A 26667-nucleotide genomic window follows, 5' to 3' on the forward strand; every position below is an offset into this window, starting at 1 on the left:
AAGTAGGTGATCTGCAGTCAACTCATAAGACACTTTGACAAGCTGTAATTCTCAATGATAATTTTCCTCCACTTTTATTTGAAATGCAAAATGCCTCTTGATCTTTCTTCAGCTGCCAAATGACAACTTCTTGGTACAGCTGTAAAGGTAGCTGGAGAGCCTTGGCCACAGCCATGAGCCAGGGACAGCGTGATGGCAGCCAAACTCCCACACCGATACACCCCTCTTTTTGGACATGAAACGACTTAAGGCTTGTGCACTAAGTGAGACTCAAAGTAAAGCTAATCCACCAGTCTTGGGAGAAATGCAAAAAGGAGAGTACAGCTCTGCTTTCCTAATGCTCCCTTGAGACTGTAAAATTATAATAGTTCTCATGGGATGGGAAACCAAGTTCTTTAGAGATCTGTTGAAATTGTAGTTGTATAAATAAGACATATCACTGAGAGCATGAGTATTAAATCCTGTATTAATCTGGTTTGAGCTGGAAGTTTCCAGAAGGTTGAGCATGCTCTCTGTGAAACTGGGAGGTCATACAACTAATAGCGTGCTGTGCGATTTCTGAAAACTGAGTGCTTTCCCAAAATTAAATGGGGTCAAAAGGTGTACTGCGTGACAGATGGAGCAATTACATATAAAGTACAAAGAAATGGCATCAGCTTAAGCAGTAGCTGATAAATTTTTTTCTGCCATTAGAGGCTTCAGAAGGGATACTTAAAAAACAAGCACTGGTAAACTGCATGCCTGGGACCTGACTGCGTTATGTATATACTATACATATTATCTGAATGGATAACCTTATGTCACATATCTGTGTCATGTGATGTTTGTGTCCGATCACATCTAGTAGCATGGTGTGATGACATTTTCTAAATTCTCCTTACACTTGTATTGTTCTTTCTGAAATACACTGAACCAGGGTCACTTCAGGAAACACATTAGAGAGAAAATCCTTGCAATATGTTACTGATATATATATATATATATATGATTTGGGTGGGGGGGATAGTAGCTGAACTGAAATGTTTTGGGACACATCTACTTCTTTCACTCAAAGTACTTTAAATATGGATTACAGTCTAAATAATTGAACATACAGTTTTTGTCTACAGGCACTACATATATGGTGGTAACATTGATTTTGTTTTTTTTTAATTCGTAGAAATGACATGTGATAGCTGATTTTATATTTGGCAAAAGATGATCATATTTTTTTTATCAAAAAAGTAGAAGATTACCTCATTGGTGGAACTAAGATCAAAACTTCTGTTATGTGCTTTCAAACTTGTGTCTAGGTGGATTTATTGTCTATGAATAATTATTTCTTATTAATTTTTTACATGAATCAAAAATAGTTTAAGGGCAGTTTACGGGTGCAGTACTTGGTTTATCTAAATGCAAAATTAATTTTATTTGGGTAGCACTTGAGAAAGGATTCAACCTTAATTGGGCTACAACTAATTTTGAAAAGTATTGAAAAAAGGGCCATATTTGAATGTTGACTGAGATTTAGAGCCTGTATGTAACATTTCTCAAAGAAATTGATAGAGAACATCTATATTTCATGAGCAGTGATATTTTACCTACTTATGTACTGAATACATACAGTTGAATTCACTTGTGTACTACATACTCAATAACGTGTACACCTGCACTGAAGATGCAGGCTTTGTGTGGAGACGGAGTGTCAGCCAATGCTTTTCACATTTTGACTCCCTAATCACCATCACTGCATATGTAACAGAACTGTTTCCAGAAAATTTCTGTAGAATATCTGTATTCTGTCTGTATCAAGAAGACAAGCAAATCAGTGCACAGAACCCAAAGCTGTATATATTAACAAATCTTAAGTACTTACTTGACTAACAGTTAACCACATTCTGTCTTATAATCACAGACTGAGATTTACTTGAAACCTTGAATTTTGATGGATATAGGAACATTTGAAATATTAGAATAAAAGGAAGTAATATTTTTTTTTTTTAGCTAAATATGATGTCTCTGCGACATATTCAGACTTCATACACAACCTCATACATAAACAAATTAATAAAGTATACTGTTCTTTTTCAGTATGTCTTGAAAACACACTTCCAAATAAAGACAATTCAGGAAAAAATGGTTACATTGGTGACTTAGACCATTTTATTTGTTTAGTGGACATATTTCATTTCTAAACTAAATTAGAAATTGAGTTTCCTATTCATGTTTAACAGCATAATGAAATGTTGGGTGCAAGGATAACTTTCTGTCTTTTTTTTTTTTTTTTTTTGTCAGAAAACAGAAGTATTGTCCAAGGAGAGGGGTGGGAAAGACTGTGTTTTCTTGCTCCCATAAGCACAGGCTATGGCATTTAGGGACATCTGTGTGTGTGCCTGTGTGTGTGCATGTATATACTCCAAAAGTATTTTGAGAAAGCATATTGAATACAAATTAAAATGCATTCATTACTAAATCTTCTAATAAATAAGTTCAAGTTCTTTGTCATGGTAAGTAACTGTTTTCAGTTAATTTCTAGGTTTTTCTAAAGAGCATGAAATGTGTTATAATATGAACCAAGGCTACTTTTGGACCAATTTCATGTCTGGGATTGACTCAACTCTGTTTCACCTTTGTTTACAGTCGGGTTTAAATATCTTTTTGCTCATATGGGAAGCAAGATAAAATTTTAAGGAGGTCTTTATCATTTGTCTTTGTCCATTCATGTTGTATAAGATTCAATGATAATTTTATTTGCATTGGTTCCATCTAAAATTCAGATTGTGGCTAATTCCTAATAAATCCTAATGAGGATGAATAAAATGTTAAATAGTGACTGAAGGCATTATTTCTTCAAGGTTACAGAACAGAATGAAATAAATTGCATTTCTTATGTAGAAACCATAATTTGGTAATTTTTTAATATACTTTTTTGGTTTATATTATTCTTTTTTAATAGCACATTAATTTTGTTTTTGCAGAAATCACTTTTAACTGAAGTAACTGCATTGTCACAGAATACGATACATTTTTTCAAATATTTTCAATTCGTTCTTCTTGACATTTTATGTTTATGTGCAGTTTGCATCTTTTTTGTTTTTCAATTTCAAATGTAACAGATTTTGACATTTTTGTTACATTTTTTTGTACTAGTGTTTTTTTATTTTTGAGAACCTGCTGTTTTGAATTCTCTTTTTCCCTTTATTCTCCTCCTCACTATGATCCCAGGAGCCAACACAAAGAAAAGCGCAGATGATATAACCAGTAATGATCGTGGTGAAGACGAAGGTATTTTTTGTTTTTTCAAAGCTCGACCCTGATGCATGAACATAAACTTTTTAATTTTTATAATAATAATTATTATTATTGTTATTGTTATTGGTGTTATTTCAACATGATTTTTAGTCCCTTATTTGCAGAAGCACACTTGAGTGTGCTTCTTTATTTTCTTCTTTAGAAATTACTTTCTTTGTTTTTCTTTTTAAAATCCAAATTAGTATATAGATGACAGCAGTTCCTCTGTGACGTAGGCATAAAGGTTACTCGTAAATATGTGTGAAGTGAGTGACATAAATATTATTTGAAACCACATATGTTTTCCCCCCTATTCTTTCTTAGGTTGACAAAATGGAATTTAAAAACATGCATGTGCTCTTTTCCCTCCTACACATTTTGTAAATTCACCTGTTTGAAATTCATGAAAAACTCACATATATCCTTCCTTTCACTTCCACTGTTTTCCCAGCGCACATGCTGTACATTGATGCAGTTGAATTGTGCTTTGTCTTTGCTATTTTTATTTACTTATTTATTTTTTTCTCACAGGATGTGGTTTATTTCAGGACAAAAAATAAAGGAAGCTGTTGATGTTGCTTTATTGTTTTTTCCTGTAATCAGCTAGCCTCTGAGATGATACATTCATTCTGACTCTGACCACATTCCCACTGAAATCAATGACAATCATTTTCATTGACTTCTTTCAGAGTTGGATTGGCTTCCCTGAAAGGAAATGTTAAAGTTCACAGTGAAGTACCCCCAAAAAGTTTTACAAGGAAATACTTTTTTCTTGCCTTGGCACAGCAAAGCTATTTGGGATGAACCGAAATAGAAAGAAGTCATGAAATCTTCCTCTATTCTCACCCTTCCTTTTCATTAAAGTTACACTGACAATTTATTTTACTTTATCTGTTTACCAAATTAAGATTTTTTTTTTTTCAAATTAATTGAGACGATAACAACCTTGGGTAGTTTATTGGTCTTTTTTTTGGAGCCACATGTTTCTTAATCCTTTCATGCTTGGCTAATATGAAGTGTTAGTTATTCTATGTCTTTTTTCCTGTTTTCTTCTATATGACATCAGTTCAAATAACTCCAAAACATTTGTCCTCTCTGTTGCCCTTACAATCACACATACTACAGGGAGGACACTATGTCCTCTTTTTCTGGGAGTTCAGCTCCCAGATGCAACTACTCTATCCAAATATAAAATACAGTAATAAAAATTTCTGGTCTTTGATTCACACTGGTTGCCTTATACTGTATCACCTTCATTGCTGAATTATACTATTTCTTATGACACAAAAATGCTGTGTAGAATACTCCAAAAGTACTTTGTTATTTTCTGAATATCGGCTTCCTATTTCTGTGCAACATATGCTTTTTTAAAATGATGGTATCATCATTTTACATACCAAATTCTGTAAATAATTGTAAAGAAAAAGATAAGTAACAAGCAAACCCAAAATTGTTTCAAAAACTTAAGATAGGTATTGGATTATTAATACATTATTATTCAGATTTCTTAAAAAAAATTAAAATGTTAGGGTTTCATGATTAACAAGGGCATCCACTTTAGATTTAAGCACATAAAGCGTGGAGCTCATTTCCTTTATGTTGAAGCTAATCATGTTCCCATTGAAGGGGAAGAGGAAACCTCCCATTGACTTCAGCAGTGAAAGATTCAACCCTGAGGTAGAACTATGTAATAAGGAAAGATTAAGTACAACAAATCATTCCATGAGACTTTGGAGAGAGAAGGGAAAGGTAATTCAGTAACACACATAATTGTGTTAAATAATTGTTGCTTTCATTTTTTGAGAGCTTATCTGTACCTTCACAGAAGAAACACTTTCATGTACTTTGCTGAAAATGCTGAGAAGAAAAAAAATACATCAACTAGAATGCACCTCATTGCTTTATATGATCTGCTTAATGGCTGCATTACTCTTATAGTCACAGCAACTAAAAAGATCTTATCACAAAACCTTTTGTTCTGCTGCTCAAGTACAACACATAAAATACAACATGTAAAGTACCTATCTTTTTATGTAAAGAAGGCAGATTCTACAACAAGCCTTAAACTCTGACAACTGGACAGGTGTACATTGGGGCCTATGACATTGGGGCCTGAACGTAAGTTCCCTGTACTTGGCTGACAATGTTTTATATTTAGAGTAGTGCATACATATGAGTAAAGTAAAACTAGGCCATAGGAACACAAGCAGTAAAAATTTACCTTTAAATATGCTCAAATTGTATATGTGGTACCTCATGCTGATCACATTTTTGGTGTTTCGAGTATTTCCTAACAAACCTGAGGAGAGGGAACAGTTTTGGAAGGCTTTCAAACCCAGATACCCTACCTCTAGGTATTTAGCTCAGCTCTTTCTTCCTCCACTTCCTTTTTCCACTGTTCAACATATGCCTATCCTAAGAGAGCACTTTTGTTCTTTTGTAGGGTATTTTTCCTGGTTGATTAGTCAGAAACTACTTTCCCTTGTGTGTTGTACTATATGATAGAAAGAAGTGCTCCTATTCCACATGCAGATAGACTGAATTATTTGTAAAAGGTGTGTATGGCAGCTTGCTGAATTGCCTTCTACTTTTTAAAGGAGCTTAGCCCTTAGTTCCCACTGTAGAGAACATGAAGTTCCTAATTTAGGTAGTCTAAACCATCTCTGGGATCGGGATCTTAACTTTTTGGTTATTAGACAAACAGAGATGAATCCAGTCCTAAATATATCCCAAATCATTGATTAGTGCATCTTTATAACTCAGTCTGAAGTATGAAAATATTACTATCAACTTAATTTAACTTTTTTTTTAGAAATAAAGACCTAGCTGTTTACCTGTTTGAAAGTAGTCAAGAGCTTTTCTGCATATACAAAAGATCGGCCATACCATTAAGAAGCATTAATTCAAGTCTGCTGTTTAAGGCTTAACTACTGTGACAAGGGAAAGTACAACACAAAAGACATCATTTGGTTTAAATACAAAAAATCTGGGCCATAAATTCACATAAATTATCTTTGTTTGTTAACTTCTAGGCTATTTGAAAGAAGGAACAGTCTACTATCTTTACTTCTATCAGAACAATTTGATTTTGTGATATTATCTCTTACTGAACTATTGGGAATATAATTTCAACAATTATTTCTCAGTGAGGAATAGGAAAGTATGGATCATTATTGTAATTTTATTATTAGAAGTATAGATATTTCTAAATTGGCATATACTTGAATCAGAATATTCTAAAAAAAAGACAAGATTATTGCATAATTTGATTTGTCTCTTTAGGCTTTTAGACATTTATATTCAAATTAAATTCCATATAATATTGAAGGCATTTCAAATGTTCTGAGAACATTTCAGAGGAAATAGTATTTGAAGTAACCAAGATAAATATCCAAACTATAAATACTAGGTTTGCAGGATCATCTTGAACTGTGTAAGCTAGCTGATTGAAGTTGTGGCAATGACATTGAAAATATAGGAAATAATTAAGATATTTTTAGTACTGTTATAAATTGCTAATGCCATATCTTCTTATTTTTTATTACTTTATTATGTTTTCCTTACTTGAATTTTTTCAGACATTCATGATCAGAACAGCAAGAAACCCGTTATGGTCTACATCCATGGAGGATCTTACATGGAGGGTACTGGCAATATGATTGATGGCAGCATTCTCGCAAGTTATGGCAATGTCATTGTTGTCACTCTCAATTACAGGCTGGGGGTTTTAGGTAAGTGGCTCTTTTCTTCATCACCAATTGCATAGAAATATTTGATTGCTTAATTTATCTACTGATCGATCATAGATCCTTGGGACAGTTTTGGTTTGAAACCAGAACATTCTTGGTGGTGGATTTTGAATTCTGTTCAATATTTTGTGGAAACTGGGTTAAGCTATATTCTTTTTGACAGCTACCTTCAGCTTAGACAAAAATGACTGGATATTTATAATTACGTTAGTGCTGGTTTATGTTAAATTTTTCATATACAGCCTATACACACTGATGGAATTTATGTTGCATGTAATGTGGAATCAAGGGCTTTCAAGGAGTAATGTAAAATTATCTACATAAATATAAGGAAATCTATAATCATGAATTGTAATATTGAGAGAAATTGATACTTCTGTCTTTCAAACAGAACAATAGCTGCGTCTTCTTGACATTATAAATATTCCACTGTCAGCATTAGATTGAATAACAAAATAAGCTTAGATCCATGACAATAGACCAAAAATCTTCTCTGTGATTCCAGCTCCTAAATGTTTGCATGTACCAGGCTTTTCTCTAAGGTCTATTTACTGAAGTTTTATTTTTCCATAAAAAAATAAGCTAAATTTTTGCTCATAATAGCAGATATTTTTTATCTTAATGAAAAAGCATATAATTTGTATAGAATAGCATATAGACTGCTCAAATGTTCATATTTCCAAATACGGAAATATGAACAAGGTATAGTAATTCTGTTTATGTGGTTTTTGATTTAGAATGGCTTTTACAAAGATTTTTAATCTTGCTTTTCTTGATAGCAAAGCTGATCTATATTCTTGGCACGTACCGTTTTGGAACACAGGAAACTTCTTTTGCTGAGTTATCTATTAATGTGGTTAATGTGTTTCAACAATGTTCCAGCTCATCAGAGTACTGAGAATTTTTTTTCTTGTCCCTGATTTTTACTCTTGTTTAAATACAAAAGAGAAGTTTTTCTGTGATAGAGTCAGATTTAAACATAAAGTCAGGAATATAAAAAGATATTTTGGTCCATATATGCATGCAGTCTTGGTATTCAGACACACCCCCAAAAAAGAGAAAAAAAGGAAAGTAAAAATATAACTGAAGAACTCAAGACTCTTTAAAAAAAAAAAAAAAAAAAAAGAAAGAAAAAGAAATGTTGTTGTCAAACAAAATGTATACCCAGGAACCTGGTAATATTTATCTGTAAAAAAGAGGTTATGTAATGGATCTCTTAAAAGGTTTTCTCTTAGTTTCTTAAAACTAACATTGCTCAAGGATACAGATGATTATAAGTAGTTTAAAATGTTTCATTGTAGCTGCCCCACATAAATCTAAAAGAAAAAAATGCAATATTTACATTGATTAACTCCTATTTTATGAATTTATATTGAAAACCAACAAAAAGGGAGAGGCACAATGCTATATATGTTGTGGCATTTAAGGCAAAAAAGCACAATACAGAAGCATTCATATAAGAAACTGAAAAGTAATAACTGAGGATTTTAAATGGATTTGGAAAAATACAGTGTTGTATTAGACATTAAATACTGCTTCTCAACAGTGGCAACTGTAACTTTTGAGACACTATGGAATCTATTCTTTGTTACAGAAGGTCTATGTTTGAATTAGAAAAAGAGAAGATATACAGAATATGCATATAGCACTTAAAAAATCAGAGGAATTGTATTTTATGAGCATATTTCTGTTTTTTCTTCATGGGTGAAATGTAAATGTGATCCTTGAGAACTCATTAGTTGCCTACAAGTTGGAAGATGTTAGGTGAATTCCATGTATTTTTTACTTGCTTCATAAGCAAAAAACCCCCACAAATTTATCAGGTAAACAACCATATAGAAACCAAACATGATTATTCATAAAAGTTAAAAAGTAGTATAATTATTATCACATAGAATTTGAAGAATGTTAATATTTGTATCCATTTCTTCTAGTCTGCATTATCTTCTTTTTGAAAGAGATATTTATTTCTGTAAATCTGGTGTGTTTCAGTGGCATTTGATTTCTAAGTTTATACATAAGAGGACACACACAAACCTGATTTTAATGACAGAGGTGTGTAATTCTATCACTATTATCACAATGGAGGAATATGTATTGAATTAATCACAATGATGATGGCCCATTGTGTATATATATATATCTTTCCTTCCTCTGGGAAATTACCACTTCATTAGGCCTGAATAGTTGATGTTATAATTACCATAAATGTTCTGTTCTTGAGACACGTTAAATTATTTTCCTTTCAGTCTATATTGTGTTATTAACAGCAGTACATAGAATATCTATTAGGACTGCATAGATAATCACTGGATGATATTAGCCAGAGAAATCATAGAATCATAGAATACATTGGGTTAGAAGGGACCTTCTAAGATCATCCAGTCCAACCCCCTGCAATGGGAAGGGACATCTGTCGCCAGACCAGGTTGCTCAAAGCTCCATTCAACCTGACCTTGAACACTTCCAGTGATGGGACATCCACAACTTCTCTGGGCAGCCTGTTCCAGTGTCTCACCACTCTCAGCATAAACAATTTCCTCCTTGTATCTGATCTAAATCTACCCTCTTTCAGTTTAAAACCACTGCCACTTGTCCTGTCACTACAGGTCTTGGTAAAAAGTCTGTCCCCATCTTTTTATATGCCCCTTTATATATTGAAAGGCCCCAACAAGATCTCCCAGGAGCTTTCTCAGCTCCAGGCTGAACAACCCCAATTCAGCCTTTCTTCATAATAGAGGTGTTCCAGCCTTCTGACAATTTGTGGCCCTCCTCTGTACCCACTTTAACACCTTCATGTGGGACCCCAGAGCTGGGTGCAGTATTCTGGTGGGGTTTCACAAGAGCAGAGTAGAGGGGGAGAATCACACACTTCTTTGTACACAGTCCAGGATATGATTGGCTTTCTGGGCTGCAAGTGCACATTGCTGGCTTCAACTCTTTCATCTACCACTATCCCTAAGCCGTTGTCTGCAGGGCTGCTCTCAATGCATTCATTCCTCAGTCTATGATGTTGATAGTGGGGACTGCCCTGACCAGGTAGGTGCAGGACCTTGCACTTGGCCTTGTTGAATTCCTCAAGGCTGTCAAAGTCCCTCTGGATGGCATCCTTTTCCTCTAGCACATCAAGTGCACTAGTCATCTTTGTGTTGTTAGCAGACTTGCTGAGGGTGCACTCAATCCCACTATTTCATTAATGAAGATATTAAATAATATTTGTCCCAATATGGACCTTTGAAGGATACCACTGGTTTCCACTTGGACATTGAGTCATTGACTATAACTCTTGAGGACGTGGCCATCCAGTCAGTTCCTTATCCATCTAACAGTCCATCCATCAAACCCATTTCTCTCCAATTTAGCAGCAAGAATGTTATAGGGGACTGTATCAAATGCCTTAAAAATGTCCAGCTAGATAACATCAGTTGCTCTTTCCTTGTCTACTGATGCGGTCACTTCATCATAGAAGACTACCAGATTAGCCAGGCATCATTTACCCTGGGTAAAGCCATATTCCTGTCTTTAATCACCTCTCTGTCTTCCATATGCTTCAATATAATTTCCATAAGGATGTGTTCCATGATCTTACTGAGCATGGAGGTGAAGCTGACTGCTCAGTAGTTCCTAGGGTCCTCCTTATTACCCTTTTAAAAATGGGTGTGAGATGTCTTTAGTCACTGGGGACTTCCTCTGACTACCATGACTTTTCAACGATGATGGAAAGTGGCTTAGTGACTACATCTGCTATTTCCCTCAAGACTCTTGGATGCATCTTATTGGGTCCCATGGACTTGTGTATGTTCAGGTTCCTCAGGTGGTCTTAAACCTGATCTTCTCCCACAGTAGGAGGGACTTCATTCCCCCAATCTCTGCCCTGAGGTTCAGGGATTTGATGGATGTGGGAAGAGAGATTACTAGTGAAAAATGAGAGGAAATAAATTGTTGAGTACCTCAGCCTTCTCCATCTGGGAAACACCAACCACGAGGTTTCCTTTGCTGGCTTGGCCTCTAATTTTCACCCACAAAGTCTCAACCTGTTCATTGCTGTTTTTCAAAGATGGCTGTGTGCTGTCAATCCATTTTTTTATATAGAGGGTGACCCCTCACCACCACCTCTCCTTCCTTGCTTGTCCCTTATGAGCAGTTTATAGCCATTGATTGCAGTGGTCTAGCTGTGTGATTCATCCCACCACATTTCAGTGACAGGATTAGATCATAGCTTTCTAGCTGTGCAGTGGCTTCCAGTTCCTTTTGTTTGATACCCATGCTGCATGCATTGGCATAGAGACACTTCAGTTAGGCTGTCGACCATGTCATCTTTTTAGAGGAAAATGCCCTAATTCCTTTGGGCCATTTCATCCATGTTTCCCTGTTGGTTCCCAATATATCAGCAGCCCCCAGCTCTTCTCTGTTACTCCAGATTCCATCCCCTTCCCCTGCTATGTCTAGTTTAAAACTGTCCCTGTAAGTCTGGACAGTTTGTTGGCAAAAAGAGGCTCACTTGGTCAGATGAATCCCTTCAGAGCAGGCAGCAGTCCGGTCACTGGCAGAGTGGGCAGCACTACCTGCGCGCTCTGCCTTCGCAAACTGCCGCACACACTGCCGATGCTGCTCCCAGCCGACGCTGTCCCTGTTTGCACAGTCTGTTCGTGGTGCTCCTTCCTGGTAGCTGGCGTTCCCCAAGGGCCAGTTATATGTGGCTTCCTGTGGTTTGAACCAGCCCTGGGGATCACCGGCACTGTCCCACTCTCACGAGACCTGTCTCCTGCTGACTGGTACCTCCCCCACCAGCAGCCCAAGGGTGCTGGGGGCCCAGAAACCCCCGCAGACATCCCCTGGGGACCTGACAACCCTCACACTGCTCTCGGCAGGAGGCAAGTGCTGCTGTCGCTGCTAGCATCAAGCTCCCGAGGTTTAAACTGCAGGAACAAATCGATAACAGTGTTTACATATGTTTAAGAAAGCCTGGATTTTGGAAATGCATCTTCATAGATGAGGGAAGATGAAAATTGTTAGGGACCACTTTACCTGACTATCCTTCACTGAGTTTGCCCTCAAGAAATGTCTATACAGCCATGGAATATTTGTCAAGGTAATAGAATATAAATGATATGGGTTTCTTTTACTGCCTTCTGATATAATTTTAATTGTATGTAATTGAATTTGTGATCATCCTATAATTTAGTGAAAGTCTTATGATTTGAAAAGACCTGGGTTTAACACTGCACCCTTTGAATTTTAAAACCAGGTTTTAGCAGGCACCATAAAGACAAGGTTTCTCCATCTTTTATAGGCAGAAGTCTGTTTACCTGTTGGCTATAACAGGTAGCTGTAACATGGTGACCTTCAGGGCTATAAAACATTTTAACTGAATGATAGAGACAAGTATCTTCATCCCTATCTTTTCTTCTTGCATCTGGATAAAATATAAGCCTTTAGTTTGTGTATTGAACTATATTTATCCATAAGTCCAGAATACAGAAGAGCCACGTTTCCTCTACATCTTGGAGGACTGCAGAGCTGCTCTGGGAATAAGTACCTCATCTCTCTCTCTCTCTCTGTATTTAAGCAGCACCACGGCAAAATAGCAGACAGCTGAACTCAAGACTTTCCAACTTTTTAAATATTCCTCTTTATGCTTCAAATAAAAGTAGTTCCGGAATTATTTTTCCTGAGATTTCTAGACACCCAAGCATGCATGCAGCAATAATATGGGTTGTGGATGTTATTAGAAGGCCATATCTTCCCTTTGAAAGTTTGCATTTATTAAAATATATTCCATGGATAGGATCCTTTTGGGACAATAAAATGGAAAGATTTAGCTTTTCCTTTTACTTATTGTAGTGGGCACTATTCAAAAAGTGGAGTACTGTGGTGCTGTGTTTAATCTCTTGTGCACTTTGGGGTTTGGGAGAATCCTGCCTCTGCCCAGCTCAGTAGTTTCTGTTCCTATTCATACCTCACCACGGTGATGACTGAAGACACTGCTGAGCTAGAAGAAATTGCTAACTTGGCCCAGTGCAAGGCAGTGCTCCTGTATCTTGATATATTTAATAGCGTAACACAGAGAAGTACTAAATCCCGCTGTTTTCCCACCCCTACCCTATGCTTTGAGCACTGTGTAGGATGATAGTATTTTTTATAATAAGTTTAAGTTATTCAACAGATGAGTTGAATTTTCAAAATTCCCAAACTGCTTAGGGAATTATTTAACTGAAATAATAGAAATTCAGCAGAGTGGGAGGATTAGGCAAAATAGATATCCTAATTCAAAGAACATTCTAGTATTACAGAAAATGGGATGGTTTGAATGACCTGACTCAGTCTAGAAACTGCTCAATTCCTCTTCATTCTTAGTCTTCATGGATATGCTTGAAGAAGTGACTTCTTTCCAACCTAGCTATAAACACTGTTTTAGTGCCTTTTTCAGGATTACGTTGGCAGGAAAAATACAGAAGAGGGATTTGTGTTTATTACTGGTTTATAGTGACATGACCTGAATTGTCTGTCTCATGGTGAGACTTCAATATGCTGAATCCCTGTTTAGCTTGTGTAACAGTAAAAATTAAATCTGGCAAAGCCTTAACACAATTTTTTATGCAGTTAAATTCAGTCATGGTGTTATTCACTTTGAAGAAAAAAAACTTAAGCAATCTTCCAAAAAAAGTTATCATATTCAAATATGAACTTGGTGATCTTGTGTAAGCTCTAAAGGCAAAACCAGAGATGAATTCTAGAAATATGAATCAGGCATTTTGGAAGCCAGAGTGTTATTAAAGAAAAAGAGGAAAAGGCAAAACCTGAGATGAATCCTAGAAATATGAATCAGGTGTTTTGGAAGCCAGAGTTAAATGAAATATCTACTGCAGTAAATGAGACACAGTCAGAGTTCAAAATTGTAAAATTGACTTAGCATTTCTGAGACCACTTGCAATTTAATATTTTCTTCCTCCATTCCAAATCATGCGATAAGAATAGTCTATTTCTTATCTATCTCCCTTTTTGGCAATAAGCATCCATTTTAAGTACTCTGAAAAGGCTGGACTTCCTTTTAGTAGAAATTATACCCACATGCAATTATAGCTCTCTATGAATGATCATATTAGGCAGTGTAATGTAAATCAGAGTTCAGTTTACAAGGAGGCTTGATACTTCTGGAAGTTACTGAGAACCTTAGTTTTCTTTACTTCACTGAGTGCCTGATTTGCAAGTTAAAACATCAATCCACTGAAACAGTGTATGTGTTGTAAATGAACTGCTTAGGATTTGACTAACCATTGTAGGTCCCTTCTAGCTGAACTGTATTCCATTCCACTTCTCTTCTCTTCTCTTCTCTTCTCTTCTCTTCTCTTCTCTTCTCTTCTCTTCTCTTCTCTTCTCTTCTCTTCTCTTCTCTTCTCTTCTCCTCTCTTCTCTTCTCTTTTCTCTTCCCTTCCCTTCCCTTCCCTTCCCTTCCCTTCCCTTCCCTTCCCTTCCCTTCCCTTCCCTTCCCTTCCCTTCCCTTCCCTTCCCTTCCCTTCCCTTCCCTTCCCTTCCCTTCCCTTCCCTTCCCTTCCCTTCCCTTCCCTTCCCTTCCCTTCCCAGTAACTAAGTAGTATATGACCTCATGAGCCAGATTCTTTCATATTGGCAATGTACAATAGTCTACAATACGTTGAATCTTTACTAGTGTAATTGTTGTATAGAATGACTGTATTTTAAATTCAGACATGCAGATGTCTGTTCCCTTTGTGCCTCCAGACAGCTCTCCTATATTTCCAGTGCGTGTGATTCCACTGGTACAGGAAACTTAAAGGCAATCTCCTGGCAGAAAAGACCAGAGGTAGAGTAGGACACATGGGAATGACCCAGGAGCTGGAGTGTGCTAAGTAAATCATCATATAATGTTTATACAAGTAAGGAGGTTTATTTAGGCTCGATTTAACTTATAGTGACTGCATTCCTGAAACCAATGTGAACTTCACTACATTGCCACCCCTACATCTCTAAGCTTCATGCAGAAGATTTTCTGGCTGGTTTGGTCCCTGGCCTGTCTTCTTAGCTGGCCAACAATTGTGTCAGTTGTCGTAGCTGATTTTCTACTTCAGTGGAACTCCTAAATTCCCAGCAATGACATGTAAGTGTTAATTCCATTGCTATCAACATGTTTTTGTAGACATCAGAATTATGCTCTTTGTTAATTATTTTTTTTAAAATCTTATCTTTTTCTCTTATTTTAAATCTACCAAGTCACAGAAATTATATTTGTGTGAATGAAGCTGATAAACTCCATTGTTTCTGTACTGTCATGTCACTACATCTTCTGTTTCAAACATCAGAAGCCACAAGTACATAAATTTCAGTGAGATCAGAAGCTATGTGCACATTCATGGAGTTTCTAATATTACATATGTTCCTTTCATAGATTGAGTACACAGTACCACTGTGATTGTGTCTTACAATCACAAACACACTTAATAGCTTGCTTTGCTCTCATATGGCTTGCTTACTTTTATAGTGTCTGAACTCCCCAGAAGCTTAGATAACTTCTATATAACTTTGTGGTCAGGGGCAAATATGGACATTCTTGAAATGTGATTGTCAAAACTGGAATTTAGCAAGAACCTTTTGATAGAGTGTTCCTCTTACCTAAATGCAACAAAATCTGCTTCATCCAGGCTTGATGGATTGACCTGGCTGATTAAGCTAGTAAAAAATGCTCTCAGAAAATAATTTTTATCATAGCCTATATAGTCAAACAGAACAAAAAGGTACAAGACAATGTAAGAGAAGTGAAAAAAAAGGTATGATTTTTAGGTAATTCACTGAGTACGCTGATGCCTGTTCATCACTCTGAGCATACTTACATTCTTTAAAAACATTTTGTGTTAACTAAGATTTATAATATATTCTTTTAACAAGTTTGTCCCTACTGCGTGTGAAAGAATCAGAGGTTTGGGTTTTGAAATTATATACTGATACTGGTATTTGGGCAGTGCAAGAAGACTGTCCTGATTTATAAACATCTTCAGAAATTACAAGTTACAGTTGGGTGTTCTGTCTCTTTTTGAGATAACTTTTTATATTGATGTTCAAATATAGATAGAATACCTGAACTTTAGTTGGACAACAGTGAGGACTGCTATATTTTTAAAATAAATGTGAAGGACACCCAATCAAATGAAAGCTGATTTGATAAGATTTCTGAACATGATAAAACGTATATGTGTTAGTGAATTGTCACATTGACTGATGGTCAAAATTTTGCTTTCATGATATATTTTAGTATTAAAGTGGGTTTTTTTATGTAATCCATGTAAATTTTGTGGAGACTCCATAATTAATAAGTTTATACAAAAGACATATTTTTATAAAATATAAAGAACATTTTTTCTAAATCTTATGTAAAGAAATGTTGAATCCGTATTCCCTATATTTTCCTTTGATATTTTGAATTCCTAATATCATTAATGATACTCTAAAATATTTATATTAATCAGTGACCTATTGACACTAAATTTTAGCATGCTATGAGGTAGTTTCAGTTTGCATTTCTTAGTATTACATACATGTGGAAGCATGGCAGTCATCACTTGAACATTTCTGGCGACATCAAGGTAAGTGTGACTCTATCTAGATTAATTTAAAACAAAATTAAGAATTGAAATGTGAGAATGAAAATGTGACAATTTTTTCATAGCATATATTAATTTAGTTATTAATTCAGTAAGTTCCTTTTTTTTTCTTTGTAACAGTGACAAGAAAGAATTTCCTGCAGAGTGTTGTTCATTTTTAAAATACCATGCTTTTAGATGATTTATCTATATTTTTCTGTGAATTCCTAATTCCTTCCTTGAAACTATATGGTTTTATATTTATTCAAGCAGTAATCATTCCATATTAGTAATATGTCTCTTAAAAATGACTTGAAGAAAAACAAACAGGAACTATTATTTCAGAATTTGCAGAGGCAAGAGTGAAAATTTGTACTTTTGTACTCTAAAATAGCAACTTTTGACCATGTTAGCAGTTTGGTTTTGGTTGTGTTTTTTTTTTTTTTTTTTTTTTTTTTGACTGGAACTATATTTAAGTGTAGTTTCAATTTGTTAGTACTTAGTGAAGCTTTTGCCTGAAAGTTTGCAAGAAGAGCTCAAAATTAGGGTCAAATGCCATCCTTACATTTACCTATAAAGTAGGCTGAGAGAATTAAAAGCTTGGAGTATAGCCTGGCACATATTGTTAATTTTTTGTATTTAACTCATGGATTTTATGTTACTATTGCAAAATTCAGAAATTAACACAATGACAGACATAACCTGGTATAAACCTGAAAGTATTGCCATACTGTCATTGTTTTAATCAGTGATAAAATAAGGGTAACAAGCTATTGAAATAACCTGAGATTAAGCAACTGTCACTATAAAATGATAGTTCATAAGAAAAGAAAATTATTTTAAAGTTCAAGCAAAGTTAAAATTTCCTTCAATAAGTAATACAGTATGTACTGATTCAGGAAAAAAAAAAAAAAAAAAAGTCTTACTATAAAACCTTCAATTTCATCTTTGTTATTGACAAATCTATTTAAAACTGGAGTTACAGTTCTCACAACTACAGAATTTCAGTATAAATACTAAGGGGAGAAAATGAAAGTTACTTGTTGCTCATGCTTCCAAGGATGTGCTGGCCTGCTCTGCAGTTTCTCTCAAAAATCTAATCTTGCAGGAATGAATGGCATAATAAATTATCCAGTTGATTTTTCTTTCACACTTATCTAAGCCGCTGATGACCAGCAGGCAGTTGTGCTGGACAATTTGTAGTAGGGACTTAGAATTTACTGACTACACTGTTGTTGTTTTTCTTCCCTATACAACTAATATTCCTTTTTGCAGGAGTTTAATCTGATTAAAGTTTGCAGTATGGGGAACTCTGAAAGAGGTTGGAAGCCACAACACAGCACAGGCTAGAGTCCATACCATAAGGCATGTAGAGCTGAGCTTGCATTTGAAAGTGACAAGCTGCTCTTAGCAACTTACATGAAAGCCTAATTCCAGCTACGTTTTGTAAAAGCTTACTAGCAGCTGTCAAGTTTCTTATTAAGGCTCTTGTTGAAATCAGATGCTGCTTAGGTTTGCTTGGTATTTTCACTTGCCTATACCTTGTGGACAGTGATAAAAACTCTTACAAAAGCATAAAACATATCCAATTTTTAGCAGTTAAGGAATTAGAATGTCCACAAGAGAAATGAAAAAATGGTGGAGACTGTGGGAAATCTGAAACACTCGCGAATCTGTGCAAGAAATCAAGGAGTGGAAAGGCAGGACTTGCTCATTGTTTTCCTTTCTTTTTCTTCATATTCTGGAGAACCAAGTCAGCCAGAACATTGGACTTTTTTTATAATGCCCTTCATATCTATGGGCTAGATCCTGTGGTGGGGCAAATCATAAGGACTCTGCTAGATATCGTCCAGAATGTCCATTTCTCAGTTCTTTGTTCTTTTTAAAATTTGTAATGCAATATACGTAAGTTCTCTTGTCAGCTTGGATCATAAGGATTTTATTCATTGAAATCTGAAACTTTACACTTGATTTCATGCCAGTCAAAAGAAAGTGAAGGCTTTGGAAAGCTTTATATAATAGAACAAGTATGGGGGAGAAGTAAGAGTCCATTTGTGATTTAAAACATTGTCTTAATATGGATGAAAATATTTTCACAATATTTTTTAGATTTTCAGACTTTAACAAGTCTAATTTAGAGCATCAACTTGAAATGCAATGATGATATAATGATAATACATATAGTGCTTACATTGTAGCTTACTATAGAAAGAGGATGAAGTTCTAAGTGCATTGAAGTCAATAAGAAATGTAATAGTCAACTCAAATGAGTCAAGATTTCAATTTGTTTAAACCCTTTATTTCATAAGAAGTCACCAACATGATACTCTGTGTTTTGTATAGTTTTGTATAATTTTCTCAAAAGTGGAAATGTGTGCTTTTAATACTATTATAAAAATTCTGGCTGACTGAAAGGAATACATGTTAGATTTTTCATTTTCTATGAAATACTCCATAACTGCAGAGGTTTGCAATATTTTGTACAGAAATTAGAAGGGAAAAAATGTAAAGTGTAACTCAATCTAACCATCCCTTGGAAATGAGCCTGATAACAAAAGCAGAATGGCAAAATTGTGTGTGCAATAGCTCGTAATGTCAGCATGCTGCTCAAGAGGAGGCAGGGGACCATTGTGCAACGGTTCACAGAGTAAAAGTTGCATGATTGCACCAGCCAATGAGATGTACTCTTGAAAGGATAGCGCAAAACAAATATATTTTTTCCTGAATTATTTCAGACCTCCATCTCATTCCTTGCAATCACAGACTGACTGTCACTGAAGGATCAAAATATGTTTACTGCTTTACAATACCCTACGAAGTCTCAGCTCTGTTGTACTAACCACTATATAAATATACAGTATACAGAGCTAAAAATATGCTCCCTGTGTGTTTTGGGGGCTTCCATTTCAGAACAGACAATGCATTTTTTCCTTTAATATCTCCAAAAGCCTGTATAAGGTATCTGAGAATATGGAATGCATAAAGCTTTTCCTTGTGATGGATGTTAAGTGCATTCTTCAATAGATACGTGCAGGTAAAGGTTAGCAGCTGAGACAGGCCATCAGTTTTAATCTTTTCACTTCTGCTTTCTAATTGAAAATGATGACTTCCATTTAGGGAATCAAAATAATGTGTTCTTTTGGCATTCATTAGTGTCAGATCTCCTGCAATAGCACTGGTTCATTTAGAGTTTACATCGATTAGGAGAATGTATAGCAATGCAAGACATAATAAAATTACTGTTGGAAAAGTAGGAAGGCTTGTAACAGGCAAAAAGTGGTTTCAGAATTTTCCATTTTTATTTTTTTTTTCCCATTTCCCACACAATCTGTGGATTGTATTATTTATTTTGCCTACAACTAAGTACCCCCTTTGGGATCTGGGAAAAGGTAAAATAAATGCTTATGCTTTAGAAGAACTTAAGAGAAGAAAATAAAACCAGAAGGAACATAGGTTTCTTCACTGATACAATGTTAATTTGCATAAAATCAGATTTTGGACATGTAAAGAAAATCAAAACCAATCTCTGTAAGTATGCTGCATGAATTTGTGTTTTCATTTCTGCTGGAAATGTTAAACCAATGTTTAACATTTACTCAGGTATATGACTCTGTTTTTGAAACAATATCATAAGTATGCTTTTTCACATTTCATTTGTATTCCATGTATAACAAATAATGTCTGATTGTAAATATTTGTGCTCTGTGAAAATATTTTTACGTTTGAATAGCAAGTAGCTACCTAACTCCCTCATGTCTCTGTTATAATCTCATCCATAACTAATTGAGTTTCTATCAAAATGTATTTCAAAGCAGTAGAAAGATAGAAAATAATACATTGATTTAGACAGAAGATTGTCTAGCCCACAACCAGTAGCAGATTGAGACTAATTAATCATGACAAAAATTTCAATCCCATATATTTTCAATGGGATTCATGTTTGCCCTAGCAAGACGTAATCAGTGAAACTTTTGTTCTGTTGAATATCTTTTAGGGAGAAATACTGCCATTATAGCTTTATGCCTTTGGTACAGATGACTTAGTTACCGTAAACTTTTAGGAGATTTGACTATAAAGCTTCTTAACCTAGGAATCATTTTCCTTTTACCCAAGAAATATTACCAGAATTCCTGTTTCTAGGAAAGAGGGGAAAAAAACCAAAACCAACCAACAAACACACCCCAAAAACCAAAACCCCACTCTCTACTTACCATTTTTATTTTACTGTGGGAAATAGGAGGAATCAAACACACATTCTGCCTTAGACTCTCAATTGCTTTTCATCAAGGACTTGGATTAGTCCTTGATAAAAATACAAGGAATTTGATTCTGAATATCCTTGAATAAAGGGTAGCTTACAGATGTTGTGCTCCCAAAATAGAAGGAGAACAAGCTATGACTCATAAGGTCCTAATTTCATCTCTAGTTTTCCTTGCTCTTGGGAGGAATTGCATTGTTTCATTTGATGACTTCTTAAAGAGGTGAAAGATTTCTCTTTTCTTCTAACCTGGATTACAGGTTGATAAATGTGGCAAATCTGTTTGTTCATAGTAGTAGAGTGATGGAAGGATAATTGCTTTTCTCCATACAACCATAACCAGGATCTCGGAGCATGATTATCCAATTTACATTATAAAGTCTCTGAGGAAGGAACAATCTTTCTGCTGGTTGGTTTATCCAATGCAACAGCTGCCCTTGTCTGTGACTGCAGCTCCTAACTGCTAATGGCACAGAAATTGTTAAAATATGAAGAAAAAAGAGCTTCCCTTCTGTTGTGCATGAGACTAAGAGCTGTCAGAGTATCATCAGTCAGATTGACACCAACAGATCCAGGGACTTCTGAATGGCTTTGCTCTCACACCTCATAATGAAGGCACAATACAGCTTCCAGATTGCAATCTGCCTGGTCAAAGGTCATGACTGTTTGCATCTGCTTGTGTAGATGCACATGGTCTCTACAATGCTAGGCTCACCGTTGTTTTTTTTTCTTTCAGAAATGGTCTCATCTTCATTTGCAAATGCTAAAAATGTGCTTTTACAGGAAAGATATTTTAATCGCTTATCTTGGTGCATGGAAGTTTCTGCTGCTTGTCAGAAGTGTAGAGTTTGAATTGCTTGGGTATTTTATCAGGAAAGAAAAATGTGTCCTTTGTGAAAAAACTATGGACTGTCATTTATTTGAATAGAATAGAATAGAATAGAATAGAATAGAATAGAATAGAATAGAATAGAATAGAATAGAATAGAATAGAATCATTTCAGTTGGAAGGGTCCTACAATGATCACCTAGTCCAACTGCCTGGCTGATTTGGGGCTGACCAAGTCAAAGCATGTTGTTAAGGGCATTGTCCAAATGCCTTTTCAACACTGACAGGCTTGGGGCATCGACCACCTCTCTGGGAAGCCTGTTCCGGTGTTTGACCACCCTCTCAGTAAAGAAATGCTTCCTGATGTCCAGTCTGAACCTCCCCTGGTGCAGCTTTGAACCATTCCCAAGCCTCCTGTCACTGGATCCCAGGGAGAAGAGCTCAGCACCTCCCTCTCCACTTCCCCTCCTCAGGAAGCTGTAGGGACCAATGGGGTTGTCCTCAGCCTCCTTCTCTCCAAACTAGACAATCCCAAAGTCCTCAGCCGCTCCTCACAGGACATTCCTCCCAGTGCTTTCACCAGCTTTGTTGCCCTCCTCTGGACACATTCAAGGACCTTCACACCCTTCTGAAATGGTGGGGCCCAGAACTGCACACAGTACTCAAGAGGAGGTCGCACTAACAGTCAGTACAGTGGGACAATCACCTGTTTTGAGGGGCAGGTTATGCTGTGTTTGATGCACCCCAGGATGGGGTTTGGCCTCTTGGCTGCCAGGGCACACTGCTGGCTCCTATTGAGCTGCTGTCAGCCAGCACCTCCAGAATCCTTTCTCCAGGGTTGCCCTCCAGCCACTCCTCTCCCCATTTATACCTGTGATTTTTTGTGTGATTTTAGTCAAGGCTCAAGTGAAATGCAAGATAATTTTACTGACATCTTTATAGTGCCTGCTGAAGCCAGCTAGCCATGCCTGTGTCTGATAAGAGAGAATAAAACCTAACTAGCTTTCTACTTTTCTATGAGTATTCTGATTTCTTTTATCTCTTTAGGCCCCTTTATGAAGTTATTTAATAAAAATCTATCTTCATAAGGGGTATTTTTATTAAAACTCAATAGTTCGTCCTCCCTCTTATGACCTTCATAGAGGATATGTACCTGGACAACATTTATGAGAGAATATCCTAGAGATTTACTTCAAATACAGTCTTCTGAAAGAGAAAATTTATAGAGAAGAAAAAATCCATTGTGCATGCCAGCTAAAATAACACAGAGCTTGAATTATTATTTCTTCTTCATAACTGCATTCAATATATTCAATAACCTGTGGGACAAATTTTTCTCACATTCATGATGAAATTCTCCTGCTGTTTAAATCAATAGGACTTTTACCTTTCAATTTAAGGAATCCAGTTTTCACCTTCAGATTGCTTTTCTTAAAAGGCAACATCTTGTCTTACTGCAGAGAAGGTCTTCCTTTCATTTTAATAACTTGACTGTCATTTGCAAAGATAATAACAGGAAGCAAATCATTCAGACAAAGAAGTATCTCAGTCTGGTAATCAGTTACCTATATAGCTGACTCATCAAGGACAAATTGCCTGCATCTTTGTATCTGTCAAAAGATGGAACGTACAAGAAAAGTATATTAAAATTCCCGTATCTGGAAACATCATCTATGTCATCTCAACAAGGAAAATTTATATTTAGAAACATAAAAAGACAAGTTACCACAGAAGTTCTAAATTGGCAATATTTTACCCTTTCCACTTTTTTTTTTTTTTTTTTTTTCTGAATGCACTACTCAGTGTGTGTGACTTTTTGATATACCCTACCTAAAGAAAATTAAATTGATGGCTTAGAGAAATAATATATAGAGAGATACTACTTTAGAATTTCTAATGAATTATCTATGCAATTTTCCATTTATAAGAAGATGTAAATAGAAGACAGAATCAGCAAAATGAGAAATAGCAATTTGGTCAGATATTAATATAGCTAATATGTATACACTATAATATATTTTACTTAGGAAAGAAAGGAGGATCTTTCCTTTATTGGTAAAATGAAACACGCTTACTGTTGTTTACAGGAAAAGGCTGCATAAAAAATTCTGAGCAGGGTCTTTGGTTAGTCTCACTGATCACTACCCCGTGGCATTGGTTAACAATGTGATTGAAGCAGGCTGGTTCAGCAGAAGGTTCCTGTACTCAAGAGTACAATAACAGAAGTGAGACTCTGCTCAGCATGCTGGTAAGCAAGTTGGGATTTTCTGATTGTCTTTTTTTTTTAATTTGTAAGGACAACTGTAGGATCAGCTTGAACTATACCAATATTCAAAGAACTACATCCAATTCAGTGTGCTGTAAGTTTGTACTCTAAATAATTGTTTTCCATATTTCCTGTATTATTTTTCCTTGATACTTCCCACAAATAGAATAATCAATCAAAAATAGTTGACAATGATGACATCCTACAAGTGGCAAGGCTGACCTGCAGATGTTAAACAAATTTGATTAAGTTGCCTGCCTACTTGTACTTTAGCAATTGGGACATTTTGCAAAATCTTACAAAATATTCAAATATATGTTGGTTTAAGGTAGGGGTTTTGTCCATGTAACTTGAATCCTGAATACATAGATTCTTTTAAAGGTTAGGAAATAGCACAGATCCCTTCATGCCTAGGCAGGCAAGGCAATAGTCTGGAATATTTACAAAATATATGGGAGATGTACTGGAAGAGCTATCAGAACTTCAGCTTGAAAAAAACAAATTCAGGGAAGCAGCACTTGCACAAAAAAATTAGGTTTTAGTTTTCTTGAATGCTTTGTGAGCTACGGAGTAGGGGGTAACTCAGAATTCTGAATATCAGACGCTACAGAAGTTATCACGTATTTACTTCTATTGCTTTATAGTGATTGTGAGGTGGAATATTGTTAAATAGCTTCAAATAAAATTTACTCTTCAAGACAAAAAAAGTGTTTAAAGCAGTTTATGTAAGCCAAACTCTGTGAACTTTGTACATCATTCAGGAGATTAGGAACCAGAGTACATCATCTTAGATAAAACTGTTCATTTACTGAGCTTCCCCACAGAGAAATATATATACTCATGTTGAAAGTAAGCAGAAGTAGTGAGAACATAGCAAGAGGTAATAATCTCATAAAGTCATTCAGAATATAATGGTGAATTCAAGAATACAAGTCCCATTCTTTGGATCCTACGCTAATACATTCTGTAATAGACAATGACTATTTAGAAACAGCTGCTACAGAAACCTTCAACATGATCAAGACATCAAGTAGGGACAGAGTTAATTCCACTGGGGGAAAAAAAAGAAAAAAAATTCAGTATGTTTATTTTGCTTTTATTAAAAGGATCCGTAAGCGACCTTTTCTGCCATATGGGAATATTTAATTCAACAGGAAACTAGTTCAAGAGGTTTTTCATTTTTGTCAAGAAAAGAAAATATACTATTTTAATTCAATACAAATGGATTTATTTTTTTTTTATTTCTTTCTCTGCCTTTCCCCCTTTCTGTTGGGTTACTGAATAGAAAATGAAGTATTTGCTTGAACCTACCAAGTTTATTTTTCAAAGTATTATGCATAAGACTGATACTTATCCGAATCTGAGAAATTTGTTTCAAAAATAATAAAAAATGTGTAAATATTGGCACACTTTTAAATAATAAGCCTTCATTACTTTAAACAATCATACATTTTTTAATTAAGAAAATGCACAGATTTGGAAAAAATTGCAAGTGTGATGATTATATAATTTCTTAATAAATATCCTCTAATATATAAAGAAATCATTACTTCTGGAAAATATGGACTAGTTTAAAAAAAACAACATTTGCAGTATCTTTTACATTTTAATCTTTCAGAATAGGATAATGTTGCCAAGCAGAATGCATGGTTTGTAGATACAGCAATTATTAAAATACTGGCTATTTTAAAATATGATGATCTTAATAGCCAAAATAACAGAGAAGTAATGAAGAACCTATTGACTGGAATCTTAATTTCGTCCTATATTCCTTTTACACGTGGTTTTTTGGGGTTTTTTTTTTTTCAGTTTTACATAGTTCCCTAATTTGGCTACAGCCAAAATGAGGTCAAATGCTTCTAATAGCAGCTGTTACAAGAAATTTCTTCTTACATGGACTTTTCCCTAGGGCACTGACTTTTTTCTGTGTCCTATGAAATAAGAGATTTCCTGATTAAAGTAACACTTTAAATATTGAAGCATCTGGCACTAGTGCTGCAGATAACAATTTGTTATATTGTAAGGCCAAGAAATTACTAAATCCCAACAAGTATTCCCTATTTGGAATCAACCAAAAATATGAGAACTCCAGGAACATTTTTAACACTATTTACTGTTTAGCTTAGGGAAAAAAAAAATCTGATTCCTGCACCTTGAAGTGTAAGAGTGAGATCTTGTTTAAAGCCATAACTCCTGATTCTTTATTCTTTCAACATACAGTAATGGATCTGTTATTGCGTATTTTATTTTTTGTTATATGCAGCTTTATTTAAAAGTTGTAGCTTGGTCATGATTTTGTCTGAGAATTTCAGACCATATAAAGTCATTGCTGACTTTGAAATGCCTGTAACAATCCTTGAATACCTGTATTTTTCCGGCTCCCATTTCACTTTTCATTATAGATTAGGACACAGGATAGGGATCTGGGAGGACTTGCCTTGAACTCTGTATGAGTAAATTGGAGGTAAAGTTCCTTCCTTTAACCTGTTCTAGCAAACACGCAGCTGTGGGCTGAGGAAAAGCATTTCACCGATCTGACTGAAAACAGTTTCTGCAAATGATAGTTGTAGATTTCAGCAAGCTCATCCTTTTTACCTATGGCTTACCTATAAGCATTAAAGCTGGCATAAGCAAGAGAACAGAAATGTGAGCTAGTGTATTGCAGCCTGAAGTTTAAAACAATCATGAAAGTAATACATCAG

At 35.4% G+C, this 26667-nt stretch overlaps 1 protein-coding gene across 4 annotated transcripts in view; it reads left to right on the forward strand.

The window, feature by feature from the left end:
* The window catches only part of NLGN4X (neuroligin 4 X-linked), a 188564-nt gene that overhangs the window by 96783 nt on the left and 65114 nt on the right, over positions 1 to 26667 (forward strand). For 2 of the 4 annotated variants that reach the window (XM_075736316.1, XM_075736324.1), the window contains 2 exons: positions 3205 to 3264; positions 6849 to 7001. In XM_075736316.1, the coding sequence (XP_075592431.1) occupies positions 3205 to 3264; positions 6849 to 7001 (213 nt within the window). The remainder of the gene's footprint in view (positions 1 to 3204; positions 3265 to 6848; positions 7002 to 26667) is intronic. The other 2 variants (XM_075736334.1, XM_075736342.1) reach the window with 1 other exon arrangement.

The sequence above is a fragment of the Balearica regulorum genome, chromosome 1 (assembly GCF_011004875.1).
Source record: "Balearica regulorum gibbericeps isolate bBalReg1 chromosome 1, bBalReg1.pri, whole genome shotgun sequence".
Lineage (NCBI taxonomy): Eukaryota > Metazoa > Chordata > Aves > Gruiformes > Gruidae > Balearica > Balearica regulorum.